This window comes from Manacus candei, unplaced genomic scaffold (assembly GCF_025592945.1).
Source record: "Manacus candei isolate 608988 ecotype Guabito, Panama unplaced genomic scaffold, ASM2559294v1 h1tg000035l, whole genome shotgun sequence".
Taxonomy (NCBI): domain Eukaryota; kingdom Metazoa; phylum Chordata; class Aves; order Passeriformes; family Pipridae; genus Manacus; species Manacus candei.
Window position 1 is genome coordinate 7,957,390 of NW_026138083.1, and position 23,242 is coordinate 7,980,631.

At 54.9% G+C, this 23,242-nt stretch overlaps 1 gene segment (V, D, J or C); it reads left to right on the plus strand.

Moving 5' to 3' along the window:
- Positions 1 to 702: 702 nt before the first annotated feature.
- Positions 703 to 1,639, plus strand: LOC127473276 (T cell receptor alpha variable 4-like). The segment is given in 2 exon segments: positions 703 to 754; positions 1,226 to 1,639. Coding segments are annotated over 2 exon segments (414 nt in total).
- The last annotated feature ends 21,603 nt before the right edge of the window (positions 1,640 to 23,242 follow it).

Genomic DNA, 23,242 nt, shown 5'->3' on the forward strand with positions numbered 1-23,242 from the left:
GCAGGAGGAGAAACACAGCAGCGCTCTCCTCACGGAGACTGCATGAGTTCAAAGCAGGAGGGAGATGACATGCCACGTGCGAGCTTTCTCTGGAGCTTTCTCTGGCAAAGGTGCTTCTCCCTCGCCGTAGCACTGGTGCACAAAACCCTGACTAAACCCCAAGTGGTTTGTCTGGCCAGTAGAATTGCTTCTGCTGCCAGCAAGGATGCTCCCAGGGACATGCCAGGAGAGGCTGAGCCCGGGCTGCTGAGCCGGGAGGGATGGTCTGAAACGCATGCACCTGGACCATTCTTAATAACCCGTGCCCCAGAGGACAAGTCAGAAGTCTCCACGTGCCAGCAAAGCAGGGATGAGAGGGAAGAGATGATGGCGATGAAAAAAGATCATGGTCTGTCACTCTTGAGCTCCCCCATACGAAACCGCCCCCTTGACACACAGCCTGCCCCAGCCGCCTCCACGGTGCAGAACCTCGACCGCCGCTCCTCTGCCGCCGCTCTCGCCTGCCCTCCGCATCCAGCCAGCACCCGATGAGAGCCCGAGAGACGCGGAGACCGGGCTCAGCCTCAGGGCGGAGTTGGTTGACGATGGCAGGGGAAGGAGATGAAGGTAGAGGAGGGAGAGGAGGTGGAGAGGAGGCGGCCCGACCGAAGCAGAGAGCCGGGGCTGGCGGGGGCAACTAGAGACCGGGCGGCGGATCGGCGGATGAGGCTCTGGCGTGGAGCGGGGCTGGCGGTGCTGGCCGCGCTTCTGCTCGGTGAGCAGGTCTGGGATGGCGGTGCAAGTCCCTCGATGTTACCGTCGTACGTGGCAGGTTCTTCACAGAGCTCAGTCTCCGATCTATCCTCCCGTCTGTCCCTCCCTCTGCTTCGTAAAGCACTCCCTCGGAAAAACCCTCCCTTTTTCGAGCCGTTCTCCTTTCCTTACTTTACTCTCTGTCCTTCAGAGAACTCCTACGATCCATCCTTCCCCTTTACTACTTTTCTTTCTCTCTTTGCCTTGCTCAGTCCCGCAGCTTTCCATTCTTCAGTGACTCCGCCAATCCACCTCTCTTCCCGCACTCATCTCTCCAGCTAATACTCATGGACACTTCCACTACTGCTCACCTTGACATCCTCTTAAAATTCTTCTCCGTGTGTTCCTGATTGTTTCTGTGCCCTTTCTTCTGGGAAACAACATCCAGCGCAAAAAGCAATTCTGACGGCTTTCTTCTTTATCTCCCCGCCAGTGTCTGCAGGCAGAGCCCAGGAGCAGCAAGACCCGTTGGCAGAGACCACCGAGGGCAGTGAAATCACCATCAAATGCTCACACGGCAACCTACGAATCCATGATTTTATCCATTTCTACCGGCAGCTGCCGGGCCACAGCCCCGAGCTCCTGGCACGCGCTGCTAAAGGGTCCGGAGAGCTGCGTGCGCCAGTGGGGCGGCTCTCGGTGTCGGCAGACCGTCGTTGGACGGTCCTCTGGCTCTCCGGGTCCAGTGCTGGGGAAGCGGCGCTGTATTGCTGCACCCTGGCGGACACGGATTCATTGACACCGTCGTCCTTGGAGCTCTCAGGGGATTTTCTCAGAAATACAAAAATGGGGTAGCTGTTTTTACAGCCGAGCAAAATAGGGCCCCTATGAAAGCAGGGCGTTTCAGTCCTACAGAGAGCACAGGCTTGTGACAGAATGTCTGGGTGTCAAGTGACATACACAGCGTAGCGCAGCGCAGCGCAAGTCTGGGCATACTGCAGTCAGCTACAATGTGTGTCCTTAAGTTCTGAGCCGTCGTCCCCTGAATACTCTTTTCCCCTTCAGGCAGGCACCGCCATTCTCTGGTTCATGAAGATCTTTCTCTTTGGATAGGAGGACGAGTCTAGCCTTGCCTTGAGTGTGGAAAAGACACGGTAATGGTCTGCAAGACTTGGAGTGTCACTCTTCAAGGATCTGCACGCTAAATCTCGGAGGTGTGCTGAAGAATCTGCGGAGGCAGAAAGTGCGACGGTGCAAGGTGCAGCCAAACCCGACCAAGTGGTAGAGGTCGTGAGTGAGCAGACAAAAGCGGTAAAAAATGGAAAGACTTCCATCCATGCGGCCCTGGGTTCAGGAGGTTGGTGGCAGGACCATACTCCATTATCCTCTCAGCAGAAATGCAGTGTCCTCACTTTCCTGTAAATGTGTTATCTCTGCTCTGATACGTAAGAGGGCAGAACCATGTCAGGAGCCCACAGGTCTAGGGAGGGTGAGCTTGATGTTGCTCTTCCGCCTGGCAAGACTGGGAAAATATCAGGACCCTCCACCTTCTTCGAAATCTCCTGTTACACCTGGAGGAGGTGCAGCGTTTCCACTGGAATGATCTTACTCTTACCATTTTCATCATTCCATCCTTTTTCACATCCTCATAAATATTTTGTGGAGGAAACCCCATGTTAGACGTAACCAAATTGAACAATATGTTTCCTGTGGTGTGAGGGGTGTCTGAGATCGCTCTGGAGTTGATCTAGAGAAGGGGCTTAGAGTGAGTGTTTCCGTCTGCCAAGCCCTCAGCCCTTCAGCTACCCTTTCAGATGGGTGGGCTAAGGCTCTCCCAGCCCCACCTCTCGCAGGCAGCACTCTGGTGGGTGCCCCGTGTGCTCCCTGCGTGTCCTTGAGGATCACCTGCCGGAGTCGTGATCCTGTTCCCCGCTCATCACTCATCACTTTCCCTAGGGAATCTGCTGTCCTTGCCATCGCTGGGGCTGGGACATCCAGCAGCCCTGCTGGAGCCACCTTCCTCTCTCACACTGTGCATTTTCCCAGCAGAGCAAGGCAGAGTCTGAGACCCTGGGTTGTTGTCCAGCAGGGTTTCTCTCCCCTTCCTGGGGAACTGGGGAGAGAGGCAGTCGTCCCAGGCAGATGAAGAGGGACAGGGGAGAAGCCACAGATGTGGAGGAGGCACGTGTTCCCCGAGGAAACGGCAAGCAGCCCAGAGAGTTGAGGACAGCACGGGAAGATGTGAAAGGTGCAGCAGAAAAGAAGCCCCGGAGCTCCCAAAATCCCAGCAGCGGGTGTGCAGCAGAGCAGGTGATTGCAGCTGGGGAGGGGAGGACTGCACTGCGAGCTGAACGGGAAAAACCCCTGCCCGTGACTGGTGCTCCAGAGTCAGGTAATGCTCAGAATGCCATCGGCTGAGGAAGCCACAGAGGCTCCTGTTGGCGGAGGGAGAAACCCAAAGAGAGCCTTTCAGGCACTGAAAGAAGAGTTCATTTCTCTGCCCTCCTTCTTCCGTTGCTCCCCCAAGAGAGTCGTTTCTGGTAGTTCTGTTTTCTCGGGACAGGGAGGTCATTTCTGACCCTCTCAGCAAACACGCAGGTTGGGCTCAGCATGAACTTCGTCTGTCTCTCTGCCTAGGAAACCTTCTGTCTAAATCCCGGCATTTCATCACTCTATCCTTCTTCCTCCTCCCAGAAAACACTCAACAGGGTTTTCAGGACCCTGTGCGGAAATACCACTGAATAGAGGGAAAACGTTGCAAAATGCCGTGTTTGCTGTCTTGCATGTGTTCGCTCCAGATGATCTTACTTCTTGAAGGAAATAAGAAGGAAGAGAAACTTCAGATCTCTTCTCCGTCTCTGCTCTTCCCTTCATCCTCTCTTCCTCTCCCTGTTCTTCTCATCCACCACTGCCGGGTGCCCATCCACCCGCTGCCACCACAGGATATCTCGACTGTCTCTGCAATGCAATTTTTCTGCCTTTCTAAAAAAATCAGCAGATCCTTTCGAGGCTGGCACAGGTCTATCAAGCTCTCCTCTCACTAGCTTTAATAATGCGTTGCATTCTGCCTCCAGGCTGCCTCTGGCACGACTTCCAGTTTTCCCCAGGCTGTCAACATATTCAGGGCTCTCTGTTTGCAGGATCAGTGTTGTGTGTTTTCAGGGAGAAAGGAACCCTCAGAATTTACGGCGATGAAAAATATGGGAAAAAAACCGAACTTTTCTACTCTGCCTCTGAGTGCCCCTCAACCTGCAGCAGATGTGCTGGCTCCAACATACAAAGTTCAGGTGTGACAGACTGTTGCCTGGTCCTCTGAGCAGGAGGAGAAACACAGCAGCGCTCTCCTCACGGAGACTGCATGAGTTCAAAGCAGGAGGGAGATGACATGCCACGTGCGAGCTTTCTCTGGAGCTTTCTCTGGCAAAGGTGCTTCTCCCTCGCCGTAGCACTGGTGCACAAAACCCTGACTAAACCCCAAGTGGTTTGTCTGGCCAGTAGAATTGCTTCTGCTGCCAGCAAGGATGCTCCCAGGGACATGCCAGGAGAGGCTGAGCCCGGGCTGCTGAGCCGGGAGGGATGGTCTGAAACGCATGCACCTGGACCATTCTTAATAACCCGTGCCCCAGAGGACAAGTCAGAAGTCTCCACGTGCCAGCAAAGCAGGGATGAGAGGGAAGAGATGATGGCGATGAAAAAAGATCATGGTCTGTCAATCTTGAGCTCCCCCATACGAAACCGCCCCCATGACACACAGCCTGCCCCAGCCGTCTCCACGGTGCAGAACCTCGACCGCCGCTCCTCTGCCGCCGCTCTCGCCTGCCCTCCGCATCCAGCCAGCACCCGATGAGAGCCCGAGAGACGCGGAGACCGGGCTCAGCCTCAGGGCGGAGTTGGTTGACGAGGGCAGGGGAAGGAGATGAAGGTAGAAGAGGGAGAGGAGGTGGAGAGGAGGCGGCCCGACCGAAGCAGAGAGCCGGGGCTGGCGGGGGCAACTAGAGACCGGGCGGCGGATCGGCGGACGCGGCTCTGGCGTGGAGCGGGGCTGGCGGTGCTGGCCGCGCTTCTGCTCGGTGAGCAGGTCTGGGATGGCGGTGCAAGTCCCTCGATGTTACCGTCGTACGTGGCAGGTTCTTCACAGAGCTCAGTCTCCGATCTATCCTCCCGTCTGTCCCTCCCTCTGCTTCGTAAAGCACTCCCTCGGAAAAACCCTCCCTTTTTCGAGCCGTTCTCCTTTCCTTACTTTACTCTCTGTCCTTCAGAGAACTCCTACGATCCATCCTTCCCCTTTACTACTTTTCTTTCTCTCTTTGCCTTGCTCAGTCCCGCAGCTTTCCATTCTTCAGTGACTCCGCCAATCCACCTCTCTTCCCGCACTCATCTCTCCAGCTAATACTCATGGACACTTCCACTACTGCTCACCTTGACATCCTCTTAAAATTCTTCTCCGTGTGTTCCTGATTGTTTCTGTGCCCTTTCTTCTGGGAAACAACATCCAGCGCAAAAAGCAATTCTGACGGCTTTCTTCTTTATCTCCCCGCCAGTGTCTGCAGGCAGAGCCCAGGAGCAGCAAGACCCGTTGGCAGTGACCACCGAGGGCAGTGAAATCACCATCAAATGCTCACACGCCAACCTACGAATCCATGATTTTATCCATTTCTACCGGCAGCTGCCGGGCCACAGCCCCGAGCTCCTGGCACGCGCTGCTAAAGGGTCCGGAGAGCTGCGTGCGCCAGTGGGGCGGCTCTCGGTGTCGGCAGACCGTCGTTGGACGGTCCTCTGGCTCTCCGGGTCCAGTGCTGGGGAAGCGGCGCTGTATTGCTGCACCCTGACGGTGACACCGTCGTCCTTGGAGCTCTCAGGGGATTTTCTCAGAAATACAAAAATGGGGTAGCTGTTTTTACAGCCGAGCAAAATAGGGCCCCTATGAAAGCAGGGCGTTTCAGTCCTACAGAGAGCACAGGCTTGTGACAGAATGTCTGGGTGTCAAGTGACATACACAGCGTAGCGCAGCGCAAGTCTGGGCATACTGCAGTCAGCTACAATGTGTGTCCTTAAGTTCTGAGCCGTCGTCCCCTGAATACTCTTTTCCCCTTCAGGCAGGCACCGCCGTTCTCTGGTTCATGAAGATCTTTCTCTTTGGATAGGAGGACGAGTCTAGCCTTGCCTTGAGTGTGGAAAAGACACGGTAATGGTCTGCAAGACTTGGAGTGTCACTCTTCAAGGATCTGCACGTTAAATCTCGGAGGTGTGCTGAAGAATCTGCGGAGGCAGAAAGTGCGACGGAGCGAGGTGCAGCCAAGCCCGACCAAGTGGTAGAGGTCGTGAGTGAGCAGACAAAAGCGGTAAAAAATGGAAAGACTTCCATCCATGCGGCCCTGGGTTCAGGAGGTTGGTGGCAGGACCATACTCCATTATCCTCTCAGCAGAAATGCAGTGTCCTCACTTTCCTGTAAATGTGTTATCTCTGCTCTGATACGTAAGAGGGCAGAACCATGTCAGGAGCCCACAGGTCTAGGGAGGGTGAGCTTGATGTTGCTCTTCCGCCTGGCAAGACTGGGAAAATATCAGGACCCTCCACCTTCTTCGAAATCTCCTGTTACACCTGGAGGAGGTGCAGCGTTTCCACTGGAATGATCTTACTCTTACCATTTTCATCATTCCATCCTTTTTCACATCCTCATAAATATTTTGTGGAGGAAACCCCATGTTAGACGTAACCAAATTGAACAATATGTTTCCTGTGGTGTGAGGGGTGTCTGAGATCGCTCTGGAGTTGATCTAGAGAAGGGGCTTAGAGTGAGTGTTTCCGTCTGCCAAGCCCTCAGCCCTTCAGCTACCCTTTCAGATGGGTGGGCTAAGGCTCTCCCAGCCCCACCTCTCGCAGGCAGCACTCTGGTGGGTGCCCCGTGTGCTCCCTGCGTGTCCTTGAGGATCACCTGCCGGAGTCGTGATCCTGTTCCCCGCTCATCACTCATCACTTTCCCTAGGGAATCTGCTGTCCTTGCCATCGCTGGGGCTGGGACATCCAGCAGCCCTGCTGGAGCCACCTTCCTCTCTCACACTGTGCATTTTCCCAGCAGAGCAAGGCAGAGTCTGAGACCCTGGGTTGTTGTCCAGCAGGGTTTCTCTCCCCTTCCTGGGGAACTGGGGAGAGAGGCAGTCGTCCCAGGCAGATGAAGAGGGACAGGGGAGAAGCCACAGATGTGGAGGAGGCACGTGTTCCCCGAGGAAACGGCAAGCAGCCCAGAGAGTTGAGGACAGCACGGGAAGATGTGAAAGGTGCAGCAGAAAAGAAGCCCCGGAGCTCCCAAAATCCCAGCAGCGGGTGTGCAGCAGAGCAGGTGATTGCAGCTGGGGAGGGGAGGACTGCACTGCGAGCTGAACGGGAAAAACCCCTGCCCGTGACTGGTGCTCCAGAGTCAGGTAATGCTCAGAATGCCATCGGCTGAGGAAGCCACAGAGGCTCCTGTTGGCGGAGGGAGAAACCCAAAGAGAGCCTTTCAGGCACTGAAAGAAGAGTTCATTTCTCTGCCCTCCTTCTTCCGTTGCTCCCCCAAGAGAGTCGTTTCTGGTAGCTCTGTTTTCTCGGGACAGGGAGGTCATTTCTGACCCTCTCAGCAAACACGCAGGTTGGGCTCAGCATGAACTTGGTCTGTCTCTCTGCCTAGGAAACCTTCTGTCTAAATCCCGGCATTTCATCACTCTATCCTTCTTCCTCCTCCCAGAAAACACTCAACAGGGTTTTCAGGACCCTGTGCGGAAATACCACTGAATAGAGGGAAAACGTTGCAAAATGCCGTGTTTGCTGTCTTGCATGTGTTCGCTCCAGATGATCTTACTTCTTGAAGGAAATAAGAAGGAAGAGAAACTTCAGATCTCTTCTCCGTCTCTGCTCTTCCCTTCATCCTCTCTTCCTCTCCCTGTTCTTCTCATCCACCACTGCCGGGTGCCCATCCACCCGCTGCCACCACAGGATATCTCGACTGTCTCTGCAATGCAATTTTTCTGCCTTTCTAAAAAAATCAGCAGATCCTTTCGAGGCTGGCACAGGTCTATTAAGCTCTCCTCTCACTAGCTTTAATAATGCGTTGCATTCTGCCTCCAGGCTGCCTCTGGCACGACTTCCAGTTTTCCCCAGGCTGTCAACATATTCAGGGCTCTCTGTTTGCAGGATCAGTGTTGTGTGTTTTCAGGGAGAAAGGAACCCTCAGAATTTACGGCGATGAAAAATATGGGAAAAAAACCGAACTTTTCTACTCTGCCTCTGAGTGCCCCTCAACCTGCAGCAGATGTGCTGGCTCCAACATACAAAGTTCAGGTGTGACAGACTGTTGCCTGGTCCTCTGAGCAGGAGGAGAAACACAGCAGCGCTCTCCTCACGGAGACTGCATGAGTTCAAAGCAGGAGGGAGATGACATGCCACGTGCGAGCTTTCTCTGGAGCTTTCTCTGGCAAAGGTGCTTCTCCCTCGCCGTAGCACTGGTGCACAAAACCCTGACTAAACCCCAAGTGGTTTGTCTGGCCAGTAGAATTGCTTCTGCTGCCAGCAAGGATGCTCCCAGGGACATGCCAGGAGAGGCTGAGCCCGGGCTGCTGAGCCGGGAGGGATGGTCTGAAACGCATGCACCTGGACCATTCTTAATAACCCGTGCCCCAGAGGACAAGTCAGAAGTCTCCACGTGCCAGCAAAGCAGGGATGAGAGGGAAGAGATGATGGCGATGAAAAAAGATCATGGTCTGTCAATCTTGAGCTCCCCCATACGAAACCGCCCCCATGACACACAGCCTGCCCCAGCCGTCTCCACGGAGCAGAACCTCGACCGCCGCTCCTCTGCCGCCGCTCTCGCCTGCCCTCCGCATCCAGCCAGCACCCGATGAGAGCCCGAGAGACGCGGAGACCGGGCTCAGCCTCAGGGCGGAGTTGGTTGACGAGGGCAGGGGAAGGAGATGGAGGTAGAAGAGGGAGAGGAGGTGGAGAGGAGGCGGCCCGACCGAAGCAGAGAGCCGGGGCTGGCGGGGGCAACTAGAGACCGGGCGGCGGATCGGCGGACGCGGCTCTGGCGTGGAGCGGGGCTGGCGGTGCTGGCCGCGGTTCTGCTCGGTGAGCAGGTCTGGGATGGCGGTGCAAGTCCCTCGATGTTACCGTCGTACGTGGCAGGTTCTTCACAGAGCTCAGTCTCCGATCTATCCTCCCGTCTGTCCCTCCCTCTGCTTCGTAAAGCACTCCCTCGGAAAAACCCTCCCTTTTTCGAGCCGTTCTCCTTTCCTTACTTTGCTCTCTGTCTTTCAGAGAACTCCTACGATCCATCCTTCCCCTTTACTACTTTTCTTTCTCTCTTTGCCTTGCTCAGTCCCGCAGCTTTCCATTCTTCAGTGACTCCGCCAATCCACCTCTCTTCCCGCACTCATCTCTCCAGCTAATACTCATGGACACTTCCACTACTGCTCACCTTGACATCCTCTTAAAATTCTTCTCCGTGTGTTCCTGATTGTTTCTGTGCCCTTTCTTCTGGGAAACAACATCCAGCGCAAAAAGCAATTCTGACGGCTTTCTTCTTTATCTCCCCGCCAGTGTCTGCAGGCAGAGCCCAGGAGCAGCAAGACCCGTTGGCAGTGACCACCGAGGGCAGTGAAATCACCATCAAATGCTCACACGCCAACCTACGAATCCATGATTTTATCCATTTCTACCGGCAGCTGCCGGGCCACAGCCCCGAGCTCCTGGCACGCGCTGCTAAAGGGTCCGGAGAGCTGCGTGCGCCAGTGGGGCGGCTCTCGGTGTCGGCAGACCGTCGTTGGACGGTCCTCTGGCTCTCCGGGTCCAGTGCTGGGGAAGCGGCGCTGTATTGCTGCACCCTGACGGTGACACCGTCGTCCTTGGAGCTCTCAGGGGATTTTCTCAGAAATACAAAAATGGGGTAGCTGTTTTTACAGCCGAGCAAAATAGGGCCCCTATGAAAGCAGGGCGTTTCAGTCCTACAGAGAGCACAGGCTTGTGACAGAATGTCTGGGTGTCAAGTGACATACACAGCGTAGCGCAGCGCAAGTCTGGGCATACTGCAGTCAGCTACAATGTGTGTCCTTAAGTTCTGAGCCGTCGTCCCCTGAATACTCTTTTCCCCTTCAGGCAGGCACCGCCGTTCTCTGGTTCATGAAGATCTTTCTCTTTGGATAGGAGGACGAGTCTAGCCTTGCCTTGAGTGTGGAAAAGACACGGTAATGGTCTGCAAGACTTGGAGTGTCACTCTTCAAGGATCTGCACGTTAAATCTCGGAGGTGTGCTGAAGAATCTGCGGAGGCAGAAAGTGCGACGGAGCGAGGTGCAGCCAAGCCCGACCAAGTGGTAGAGGTCGTGAGTGAGCAGACAAAAGCGGTAAAAAATGGAAAGACTTCCATCCATGCGGCCCTGGGTTCAGGAGGTTGGTGGCAGGACCATACTCCATTATCCTCTCAGCAGAAATGCAGTGTCCTCACTTTCCTGTAAATGTGTTATCTCTGCTCTGATACGTAAGAGGGCAGAACCATGTCAGGAGCCCACAGGTCTAGGGAGGGTGAGCTTGATGTTGCTCTTCCGCCTGGCAAGACTGGGAAAATATCAGGACCCTCCACCTTCTTCGAAATCTCCTGTTACACCTGGAGGAGGTGCAGCGTTTCCACTGGAATGATCTTACTCTTACCATTTTCATCATTCCATCCTTTTTCACATCCTCATAAATATTTTGTGGAGGAAACCCCATGTTAGACGTAACCAAATTGAACAATATGTTTCCTGTGGTGTGAGGGGTGTCTGAGATCGCTCTGGAGTTGATCTAGAGAAGGGGCTTAGAGTGAGTGTTTCCGTCTGCCAAGCCCTCAGCCCTTCAGCTACCCTTTCAGATGGGTGGGCTAAGGCTCTCCCAGCCCCACCTCTCGCAGGCAGCACTCTGGTGGGTGCCCCGTGTGCTCCCTGCGTGTCCTTGAGGATCACCTGCCGGAGTCGTGATCCTGTTCCCCGCTCATCACTCATCACTTTCCCTAGGGAATCTGCTGTCCTTGCCATCGCTGGGGCTGGGACATCCAGCAGCCCTGCTGGAGCCACCTTCCTCTCTCACACTGTGCATTTTCCCAGCAGAGCAAGGCAGAGTCTGAGACCCTGGGTTGTTGTCCAGCAGGGTTTCTCTCCCCTTCCTGGGGAACTGGGGAGAGAGGCAGTCGTCCCAGGCAGATGAAGAGGGACAGGGGAGAAGCCACAGATGTGGAGGAGGCACGTGTTCCCCGAGGAAACGGCAAGCAGCCCAGAGAGTTGAGGACAGCACGGGAAGATGTGAAAGGTGCAGCAGAAAAGAAGCCCCGGAGCTCCCAAAATCCCAGCAGCGGGTGTGCAGCAGAGCAGGTGATTGCAGCTGGGGAGGGGAGGACTGCACTGCGAGCTGAACGGGAAAAACCCCTGCCCGTGACTGGTGCTCCAGAGTCAGGTAATGCTCAGAATGCCATCGGCTGAGGAAGCCACAGAGGCTCCTGTTGGCGGAGGGAGAAACCCAAAGAGAGCCTTTCAGTCACTGAAAGAAGAGTTCATTTCTCTGCCCTCCTTCTTCCGTTGCTCCCCCAAGAGAGTCGTTTCTGGTAGTTCTGTTTTCTCGGGACAGGGAGGTCATTTCTGACCCTCTCAGCAAACACGCAGGTTGGGCTCAGCATGAACTTCGTCTGTCTCTCTGCCTAGGAAACCTTCTGTCTAAATCCCGGCATTTCATCACTCTATCCTTCTTCCTCCTCCCAGAAAACACTCAACAGGGTTTTCAGGACCCTGTGCGGAAATACCACTGAATAGAGGGAAAACGTTGCAAAATGCCGTGTTTGCTGTCTTGCATGTGTTCGCTCCAGATGATCTTACTTCTTGAAGGAAATAAGAAGGAAGAGAAACTTCAGATCTCTTCTCCGTCTCTGCTCTTCCCTTCATCCTCTCTTCCTCTCCCTGTTCTTCTCATCCACCACTGCCGGGTGCCCATCCACCCGCTGCCACCACAGGATATCTCGACTGTCTCTGCAATGCAATTTTTCTGCCTTTCTAAAAAAATCAGCAGATCCTTTCGAGGCTGGCACAGGTCTATCAAGCTCTCCTCTCACTAGCTTTAATAATGCGTTGCATTCTGCCTCCAGGCTGCCTCTGGCACGACTTCCAGTTTTCCCCAGGCTGTCAACATATTCAGGGCTCTCTGTTTGCAGGATCAGTGTTGTGTGTTTTCAGGGAGAAAGGAACCCTCAGAATTTACGGCGATGAAAAATATGGGAAAAAAACCGAACTTTTCTACTCTGCCTCTGAGTGCCCCTCAACCTGCAGCAGATGTGCTGGCTCCAACATACAAAGTTCAGGTGTGACAGACTGTTGCCTGGTCCTCTGAGCAGGAGGAGAAACACAGCAGCGCTCTCCTCACGGAGACTGCATGAGTTCAAAGCAGGAGGGAGATGACATGCCACGTGCGAGCTTTCTCTGGAGCTTTCTCTGGCAAAGGTGCTTCTCCCTCGCCGTAGCACTGGTGCACAAAACCCTGACTAAACCCCAAGTGGTTTGTCTGGCCAGTAGAATTGCTTCTGCTGCCAGCAAGGATGCTCCCAGGGACATGCCAGGAGAGGCTGAGCCCGGGCTGCTGAGCCGGGAGGGATGGTCTGAAACGCATGCACCTGGACCATTCTTAATAACCCGTGCCCCAGAGGACAAGTCAGAAGTCTCCACGTGCCAGCAAAGCAGGGATGAGAGGGAAGAGATGATGGCGATGAAAAAAGATCATGGTCTGTCAATCTTGAGCTCCCCCATACGAAACCGCCCCCATGACACACAGCCTGCCCCAGCCGTCTCCACGGTGCAGAACCTCGACCGCCGCTCCTCTGCCGCCGCTCTCGCCTGCCCTCCGCATCCAGCCAGCACCCGATGAGAGCCCGAGAGACGCGGAGACCGGGCTCAGCCTCAGGGCGGAGTTGGTTGACGAGGGCAGGGGAAGGAGATGAAGGTAGAAGAGGGAGAGGAGGTGGAGAGGAGGCGGCCCGACCGAAGCAGAGAGCCGGGGCTGGCGGGGGCAACTAGAGACCGGGCGGCGGATCGGCGGACGCGGCTCTGGCGTGGAGCGGGGCTGGCGGTGCTGGCCGCGCTTCTGCTCGGTGAGCAGGTCTGGGATGGCGGTGCAAGTCCCTCGATGTTACCGTCGTACGTGGCAGGTTCTTCACAGAGCTCAGTCTCCGATCTATCCTCCCGTCTGTCCCTCCCTCTGCTTCGTAAAGCACTCCCTCGGAAAAACCCTCCCTTTTTCGAGCCGTTCTCCTTTCCTTACTTTACTCTCTGTCCTTCAGAGAACTCCTACGATCCATCCTTCCCCTTTACTACTTTTCTTTCTCTCTTTGCCTTGTTCAGTCCCGCAGCTTTCCATTCTTCAGTGACTCCGCCAATCCACCTCTCTTCCCGCACTCATCTCTCCAGCTAATACTCATGGACACTTCCACTACTGCTCACCTTGACATCCTCTTAAAATTCTTCTCCGTGTGTTCCTGATTGTTTCTGTGCCCTTTCTTCTGGGAAACAACATCCAGCGCAAAAAGCAATTCTGACGGCTTTCTTCTTTATCTCCCCGCCAGTGTCTGCAGGCAGAGCCCAGGAGCAGCAAGACCCGTTGGCAGTGACCACCGAGGGCAGTGAAATCACCATCAAATGCTCACACGCCAACCTACGAATCCATGATTTTATCCATTTCTACCGGCAGCTGCCGGGCCACAGCCCCGAGCTCCTGGCACGCGCTGCTAAAGGGTCCGGAGAGCTGCGTGCGCCAGTGGGGCGGCTCTCGGTGTCGGCAGACCGTCGTTGGACGGTCCTCTGGCTCTCCGGGTCCAGTGCTGGGGAAGCGGCGCTGTATTGCTGCACCCTGACGGTGACACCGTCGTCCTTGGAGCTCTCAGGGGATTTTCTCAGAAATACAAAAATGGGGTAGCTGTTTTTACAGCCGAGCAAAATAGGGCCCCTATGAAAGCAGGGCGTTTCAGTCCTACAGAGAGCACAGGCTTGTGACAGAATGTCTGGGTGTCAAGTGACATACACAGCGTAGCGCAGCGCAAGTCTGGGCATACTGCAGTCAGCTACAATGTGTGTCCTTAAGTTCTGAGCCGTCGTCCCCTGAATACTCTTTTCCCCTTCAGGCAGGCACCGCCGTTCTCTGGTTCATGAAGATCTTTCTCTTTGGATAGGAGGACGAGTCTAGCCTTGCCTTGAGTGTGGAAAAGACACGGTAATGGTCTGCAAGACTTGGAGTGTCACTCTTCAAGGATCTGCACGTTAAATCTCGGAGGTGTGCTGAAGAATCTGCGGAGGCAGAAAGTGCGACGGAGCGAGGTGCAGCCAAGCCCGACCAAGTGGTAGAGGTCGTGAGTGAGCAGACAAAAGCGGTAAAAAATGGAAAGACTTCCATCCATGCGGCCCTGGGTTCAGGAGGTTGGTGGCAGGACCATACTCCATTATCCTCTCAGCAGAAATGCAGTGTCCTCACTTTCCTGTAAATGTGTTATCTCTGCTCTGATACGTAAGAGGGCAGAACCATGTCAGGAGCCCACAGGTCTAGGGAGGGTGAGCTTGATGTTGCTCTTCCGCCTGGGAAGACTGGGAAAATATCAGGACCCTCCACCTTCTTCGAAATCTCCTGTTACACCTGGAGGAGGTGCAGCGTTTCCACTGGAATGATCTTACTCTTACCATTTTCATCATTCCATCCTTTTTCACATCCTCATAAATATTTTGTGGAGGAAACCCCATGTTAGACGTAACCAAATTGAACAATATGTTTCCTGTGGTGTGAGGGGTGTCTGAGATCGCTCTGGAGTTGATCTAGAGAAGGGGCTTAGAGTGAGTGTTTCCGTCTGCCAAGCCCTCAGCCCTTCAGCTACCCTTTCAGATGGGTGGGCTAAGGCTCTCCCAGCCCCACCTCTCGCAGGCAGCACTCTGGTGGGTGCCCCGTGTGCTCCCTGCGTGTCCTTGAGGATCACCTGCCGGAGTCGTGATCCTGTTCCCCGCTCATCACTCATCACTTTCCCTAGGGAATCTGCTGTCCTTGCCATCGCTGGGGCTGGGACATCCAGCAGCCCTGCTGGAGCCACCTTCCTCTCTCACACTGTGCATTTTCCCAGCAGAGCAAGGCAGAGTCTGAGACCCTGGGTTGTTGTCCAGCAGGGTTTCTCTCCCCTTCCTGGGGAACTGGGGAGAGAGGCAGTCGTCCCAGGCAGATGAAGAGGGACAGGGGAGAAGCCACAGATGTGGAGGAGGCACGTGTTCCCCGAGGAAACGGCAAGCAGCCCAGAGAGTTGAGGACAGCACGGGAAGATGTGAAAGGTGCAGCAGAAAAGAAGCCCCGGAGCTCCCAAAATCCCAGCAGCGGGTGTGCAGCAGAGCAGGTGATTGCAGCTGGGGAGGGGAGGACTGCACTGCGAGCTGAACGGGAAAAACCCCTGCCCGTGACTGGTGCTCCAGAGTCAGGTAATGCTCAGAATGCCATCGGCTGAGGAAGCCACAGAGGCTCCTGTTGGCGGAGGGAGAAACCCAAAGAGAGCCTTTCAGGCACTGAAAGAAGAGTTCATTTCTCTGCCCTCCTTCTTCCGTTGCTCCCCCAAGAGAGTCGTTTCTGGTAGCTCTGTTTTCTCGGGACAGGGAGGTCATTTCTGACCCTCTCAGCAAACACGCAGGTTGGGCTCAGCATGAACTTCGTCTGTCTCTCTGCCTAGGAAACCTTCTGTCTAAATCCCGGCATTTCATCACTCTATCCTTCTTCCTCCTCCCAGAAAACACTCAACAGGGTTTTCAGGACCCTGTGCGGAAATACCACTGAATAGAGGGAAAACGTTGCAAAATGCCGTGTTTGCTGTCTTGCATGTGTTCGCTCCAGATGATCTTACTTCTTGAAGGAAATAAGAAGGAAGAGAAACTTCAGATCTCTTCTCCGTCTCTGCTCTTCCCTTCATCCTCTCTTCCTCTCCCTGTTCTTCTCATCCACCACTGCCGGGTGCCCATCCACCCGCTGCCACCACAGGATATCTCGACTGTCTCTGCAATGCAATTTTTCTGCCTTTCTAAAAAAATCAGCAGATCCTTTCGAGGCTGGCACAGGTCTATTAAGCTCTCCTCTCACTAGCTTTAATAATGCGTTGCATTCTGCCTCCAGGCTGCCTCTGGCACGACTTCCAGTTTTCCCCAGGCTGTCAACATATTCAGGGCTCTCTGTTTGCAGGATCAGTGTTGTGTGTTTTCAGGGAGAAAGGAACCCTCAGAATTTACGGCGATGAAAAATATGGGAAAAAAACCGAACTTTTCTACTCTGCCTCTGAGTGCCCCTCAACCTGCAGCAGATGTGCTGGCTCCAACATACAAAGTTCAGGTGTGACAGACTGTTGCCTGGTCCTCTGAGCAGGAGGAGAAACACAGCAGCGCTCTCCTCACGGAGACTGCATGAGTTCAAAGCAGGAGGGAGATGACATGCCACGTGCGAGCTTTCTCTGGAGCTTTCTCTGGCAAAGGTGCTTCTCCCTCGCCGTAGCACTGGTGCACAAAACCCTGACTAAACCCCAAGTGGTTTGTCTGGCCAGTAGAATTGCTTCTGCTGCCAGCAAGGATGCTCCCAGGGACATGCCAGGAGAGGCTGAGCCCGGGCTGCTGAGCCGGGAGGGATGGTCTGAAACGCATGCACCTGGACCATTCTTAATAACCCGTGCCCCAGAGGACAAGTCAGAAGTCTCCACGTGCCAGCAAAGCAGGGATGAGAGGGAAGAGATGATGGCGATGAAAAAAGATCATGGTCTGTCAATCTTGAGCTCCCCCATACGAAACCGCCCCCATGACACACAGCCTGCCCCAGCCGTCTCCACGGAGCAGAACCTCGACCGCCGCTCCTCTGCCGCCGCTCTCGCCTGCCCTCCGCATCCAGCCAGCACCCGATGAGAGCCCGAGAGACGCGGAGACCGGGCTCAGCCTCAGGGCGGAGTTGGTTGACGAGGGCAGGGGAAGGAGATGGAGGTAGAAGAGGGAGAGGAGGTGGAGAGGAGGCGGCCCGACCGAAGCAGAGAGCCGGGGCTGGCGGGGGCAACTAGAGACCGGGCGGCGGATCGGCGGACGCGGCTCTGGCGTGGAGCGGGGCTGGCGGTGCTGGCCGCGGTTCTGCTCGGTGAGCAGGTCTGGGATGGCGGTGCAAGTCCCTCGATGTTACCGTCGTACGTGGCAGGTTCTTCACAGAGCTCAGTCTCCGATCTATCCTCCCGTCTGTCCCTCCCTCTGCTTCGTAAAGCACTCCCTCGGAAAAACCCTCCCTTTTTCGAGCCGTTCTCCTTTCCTTACTTTGCTCTCTGTCTTTCAGAGAACTCCTACGATCCATCCTTCCCCTTTACTACTTTTCTTTCTCTCTTTGCCTTGCTCAGTCCCGCAGCTTTCCATTCTTCAGTGACTCCGCCAATCCACCTCTCTTCCCGCACTCATCTCTCCAGCTAATACTCATGGACACTTCCACTACTGCTCACCTTGACATCCTCTTAAAATTCTTCTCCGTGTGTTCCTGATTGTTTCTGTGCCCTTTCTTCTGGGAAACAACATCCAGCGCAAAAAGCAATTCTGACGGCTTTCTTCTTTATCTCCCCGCCAGTGTCTGCAGGCAGAGCCCAGGAGCAGCAAGACCCGTTGGCAGTGACCACCGAGGGCAGTGAAATCACCATCAAATGCTCACACGCCAACCTACGAATCCATGATTTTATCCATTTCTATCGGCAGCTGCCGGGCCACAGCCCCGAGCTCCTGGCACGCGCTGCTAAAGGGTCCGGAGAGCTGCGTGCGCCAGTGGGGCGGCTCTCGGTGTCGGCAGACCGTCGTTGGACGGTCCTCTGGCTCTCCGGGTCCAGTGCTGGGGAAGCGGCGCTGTATTGCTGCACCCTGACGGTGACACCGTCGTCCTTGGAGCTCTCAGGGGATTTTCTCAGAAATACAAAAATGGGGTAGCTGTTTTTACAGCCGAGCAAAATAGGGCCCCTATGAAAGCAGGGCGTTTCAGTCCTACAGAGAGCACAGGCTTGTGACAGAATGTCTGGGTGTCAAGTGACATACACAGCGTAGCGCAGCGCAAGTCTGGGCATACTGCAGTCAGCTACAATGTGTGTCCTTAAGTTCTGAGCCGTCGTCCCCTGAATACTCTTTTCCCCTTCAGGCAGGCACCGCCGTTCTCTGGTTCATGAAGATCTTTCTCTTTGGATAGGAGGACGAGTCTAGCCTTGCCTTGAGTGTGGAAAAGACACGGTAATGGTCTGCAAGACTTGGAGTGTCACTCTTCAAGGATCTGCACGTTAAATCTCGGAGGTGTGCTGAAGAATCTGCGGAGGCAGAAAGTGCGACGGAGCGAGGTGCAGCCAAGCCCGACCAAGTGGTAGAGGTCGTGAGTGAGCAGACAAAAGCGGTAAAAAATGGAAAGACTTCCATCCATGCGGCCCTGGGTTCAGGAGGTTGGTGGCAGGACCATACTCCATTATCCTCTCAGCAGAAATGCAGTGTCCTCACTTTCCTGTAAATGTGTTATCTCTGCTCTGATACGTAAGAGGGCAGAACCATGTCAGGAGCCCACAGGTCTAGGGAGGGTGAGCTTGATGTTGCTCTTCCGCCTGGGAAGACTGGGAAAATATCAGGACCCTCCACCTTCTTCGAAATCTCCTGTTACACCTGGAGGAGGTGCAGCGTTTCCACTGGAATGATCTTACTCTTACCATTTTCATCATTCCATCCTTTTTCACATCCTCATAAATATTTTGTGGAGGAAACCCCATGTTAGACGTAACCAAATTGAACAATATGTTTCCTGTGGTGTGAGGGGTGTCTGAGATCGCTCTGGAGTTGATCTAGAGAAGGGGCTTAGAGTGAGTGTTTCCGTCTGCCAAGCCCTCAGCCCTTCAGCTACCCTTTCAGATGGGTGGGCTAAGGCTCTCCCAGCCCCACCTCTCGCAGGCAGCACTCTGGTGGGTGCCCCGTGTGCTCCCTGCGTGTCCTTGAGGATCACCTGCCGGAGTCGTGATCCTGTTCCCCGCTCATCACTCATCACTTTCCCTAGGGAATCTGCTGTCCTTGCCATCGCTGGGGCTGGGACATCCAGCAGCCCTGCTGGAGCCACCTTCCTCTCTCACACTGTGCATTTTCCCAGCAGAGCAAGGCAGAGTCTGAGACCCTGGGTTGTTGTCCAGCAGGGTTTCTCTCCCCTTCCTGGGGAACTGGGGAGAGAGGCAGTCGTCCCAGGCAGATGAAGAGGGACAGGGGAGAAGCCACAGATGTGGAGGAGGCACGTGTTCCCCGAGGAAACGGCAAGCAGCCCAGAGAGTTGAGGACAGCACGGGAAGATGTGAAAGGTGCAGCAGAAAAGAAGCCCCGGAGCTCCCAAAATCCCAGCAGCGGGTGTGCAGCAGAGCAGGTGATTGCAGCTGGGGAGGGGAGGACTGCACTGCGAGCTGAACGGGAAAAACCCCTGCCCGTGACTGGTGCTCCAGAGTCAGGTAATGCTCAGAATGCCATCGGCTGAGGAAGCCACAGAGGCTCCTGTTGGCGGAGGGAGAAACCCAAAGAGAGCCTTTCAGGCACTGAAAGAAGAGTTCATTTCTCTGCCCTCCTTCTTCCGTTGCTCCCCCAAGAGAGTCGTTTCTGGTAGTTCTGTTTTCTCGGGACAGGGAGGTCATTTCTGACCCTCTCAGCAAACACGCAGGTTGGGCTCAGCATGAACTTCGTCTGTCTCTCTGCCTAGGAAACCTTCTGTCTAAATCCCGGCATTTCATCACTCTATCCTTCTTCCTCCTCCCAGAAAACACTCAACAGGGTTTTCAGGACCCTGTGCGGAAATACCACTGAATAGAGGGAAAACGTTGCAAAATGCCGTGTTTGCTGTCTTGCATGTGTTCGCTCCAGATGATCTTACTTCTTGAAGGAAATAAGAAGGAAGAGAAACTTCAGATCTCTTCTCCGTCTCTGCTCTTCCCTTCATCCTCTCTTCCTCTCCCTGTTCTTCTCATCCACCACTGCCGGGTGCCCATCCACCCGCTGCCACCACAGGATATCTCGACTGTCTCTGCAATGCAATTTTTCTGCCTTTCTAAAAAAATCAGCAGATCCTTTCGAGGCTGGCACAGGTCTATCAAGCTCTCCTCTCACTAGCTTTAATAATGCGTTGCATTCTGCCTCCAGGCTGCCTCTGGCACGACTTCCAGTTTTCCCCAGGCTGTCAACATATTCAGGGCTCTCTGTTTGCAGGATCAGTGTTGTGTGTTTTCAGGGAGAAAGGAACCCTCAGAATTTACGGCGATGAAAAATATGGGAAAAAAACCGAACTTTTCTACTCTGCCTCTGAGTGCCCCTCAACCTGCAGCAGATGTGCTGGCTCCAACATACAAAGTTCAGGTGTGACAGACTGTTGCCTGGTCCTCTGAGCAGGAGGAGAAACACAGCAGCGCTCTCCTCACGGAGACTGCATGAGTTCAAAGCAGGAGGGAGATGACATGCCACGTGCGAGCTTTCTCTGGAGCTTTCTCTGGCAAAGGTGCTTCTCCCTCGCCGTAGCACTGGTGCACAAAACCCTGACTAAACCCCAAGTGGTTTGTCTGGCCAGTAGAATTGCTTCTGCTGCCAGCAAGGATGCTCCCAGGGACATGCCAGGAGAGGCTGAGCCCGGGCTGCTGAGCCGGGAGGGATGGTCTGAAACGCATGCACCTGGACCATTCTTAATAACCCGTGCCCCAGAGGACAAGTCAGAAGTCTCCACGTGCCAGCAAAGCAGGGATGAGAGGGAAGAGATGATGGCGATGAAAAAAGATCATGGTCTGTCAATCTTGAGCTCCCCCATACGAAACCGCCCCCATGACACACAGCCTGCCCCAGCCGTCTCCACGGTGCAGAACCTCGACCGCCGCTCCTCTGCCGCCGCTCTCGCCTGCCCTCCGCATCCAGCCAGCACCCGATGAGAGCCCGAGAGACGCGGAGACCGGGCTCAGCCTCAGGGCGGAGTTGGTTGACGAGGGCAGGGGAAGGAGATGAAGGTAGAAGAGGGAGAGGAGGTGGAGAGGAGGCGGCCCGACCGAAGCAGAGAGCCGGGGCTGGCGGGGGCAACTAGAGACCGGGCGGCGGATCGGCGGACGCGGCTCTGGCGTGGAGCGGGGCTGGCCCTGCTGGCCGCGGTTCTGCTCGGTGAGCAGGTCTGGGATGGCGGTGCAAGTCCCTCGATGTTACCGTCGTACGTGGCAGGTTCTTCACAGAGCTCAGTCTCCGATCTATCCTCCCGTCTGTCCCTCCCTCTGCTTCGTAAAGCACTCCCTCGGAAAAACCCTCCCTTTTTCGAGCCGTTCTCCTTTCCTTACTTTACTCTCTGTCCTTCAGAGAACTCCTACGATCCATCCTTCCCCTTTACTACTTTTCTTTCTCTCTTTGCCTTGCTCAGTCCCGCAGCTTTCCATTCTTCAGTGACTCCGCCAATCCACCTCTCTTCCCGCACTCATCTCTCCAGCTAATACTCATGGACACTTCCACTACTGCTCACCTTGACATCCTCTTAAAATTCTTCTCCGTGTGTTCCTGATTGTTTCTGTGCCCTTTCTACTGGGAAACAACATCCAGCGCAAAAAGCAATTCTGACGGCTTTCTTCTTTATCTCCCCGCCAGTGTCTGCAGGCAGAGCCCAGGAGCAGCAAGACCCGTTGGCAGAGACCACCGAGGGCAGTGAAATCACCATCAAATGCTCACACGCCAACCTACGAATCCATGATTTTATCCATTTCTACCGGCAGCTGCCGGGCCACAGCCCCGAGCTCCTGGCACGCGCTGCTAAAGGGTCCGGAGAGCTGCGTGCGCCAGTGGGGCGGCTCTCGGTGTCGGCAGACCGTCGTTGGACGGTCCTCTGGCTCTCCGGGTCCAGTGCTGGGGAAGCGGCGCTGTATTGCTGCACCCTGGCGGACACGGATTCATTGACACCGTCGTCCTTGGAGCTCTCAGGGGATTTTCTCAGAAATACAAAAATGGGGTAGCTGTTTTTACAGCCGAGCAAAATAGGGCCCCTATGAAAGCAGGGCGTTTCAGTCCTACAGAGAGCACAGGCTTGTGACAGAATGTCTGGGTGTCAAGTGACATACACAGCGTAGCGCAGCGCAAGTCTGGGCATACTGCAGTCAGCTACAATGTGTGTCCTTAAGTTCTGAGCCGTCGTCCCCTGAATACTCTTTTCTCCTTCAGGCAGGCACCGCCGTTCTCTGGTTCATGAAGATCTTTCTCTTTGGATAGGAGGACGAGTCTAGCCTTGCCTTGAGTGTGGAAAAGACACGGTAATGGTCTGCAAGACTTGGAGTGTCACTCTTCAAGGATCTGCACGCTAAATCTCGGAGGTGTGCTGAAGAATCTGCGGAGGCAGAAAGTGCGACGGAGCGAGGTGCAGCCAAGCCCGACCAAGTGGTAGAGGTCGTGAGTGAGCAGACAAAAGCGGTAAAAAATGGAAAGACTTCCATCCATGCGGCCCTGGGTTCAGGAGGTTGGTGGCAGGACCATACTCCATTATCCTCTCAGCAGAAATGCAGTGTCCTCACTTTCCTGTAAATGTGTTATCTTTGCTCTGATACGTAAGAGGGCAGAACCATGTCAGGAGCCCACAGGTCTAGGGAGGGTGAGCTTGATGTTGCTCTTCCGCCTGGGAAGACTGGGAAAATATCAGGACCCTCCACCTTCTTCGAAATCTCCTGTTACACCTGGAGGAGGTGCAGTGTTTCCACTGGAATGATCTTACTCTTACCATTTTCATCATTCCATCCTTTTTCACATCCTCATAAATATTTTGTGGAGGAAACCCCATGTTAGACGTAACCAAATTGAACAATATGTTTCCTGTGGTGTGAGGGGTGTCTGAGATCGCTCTGGAGTTGATCTAGAGAAGGGGCTTAGAGTGAGTGTTTCCGTCTGCCAAGCCCTCAGCCCTTCAGCTACCCTTTCAGATGGGTGGGCTAAGGCTCTCCCAGCCCCACCTCTCGCAGGCAGCACTCTGGTGGGTGCCCCGTGTGCTCCCTGCGTGTCCTTGAGGATCACCTGCCGGAGTCGTGATCCTGTTCCCCACTCATCACTCATCACTTTCCCTAGGGAATCTGCTGTCCTTGCCATCGCTGGGGCTGGGACATCCAGCAGCCCTGCTGGAGCCACCTTCCTCTCTCACACTGTGCATTTTCCCAGCAGAGCAAGGCAGAATCTGAGACCCTGGGCTGTTGTCCAGCAGGGTTTCTCTCCCCTTCCTGGGGAACTGGGGAGAGAGGCAGTCGTCCCAGGCAGATGAAGAGGGATAGGGGAGAAGCCACAGATGTGGAGGAGGCACGTGTTCCCCGAGGAAACGGCAAGCAGCCCAGAGAGTTGAGGACAGCACGGGAAGATGTGAAAGGTGCAGCAGAAAAGAAGCCCCGGAGCTCCCAAAATCCCAGCAGCGGGTGTGCAGCAGAGCAGGTGATTGCAGCTGGGGAGGGGAGGACTGCACTG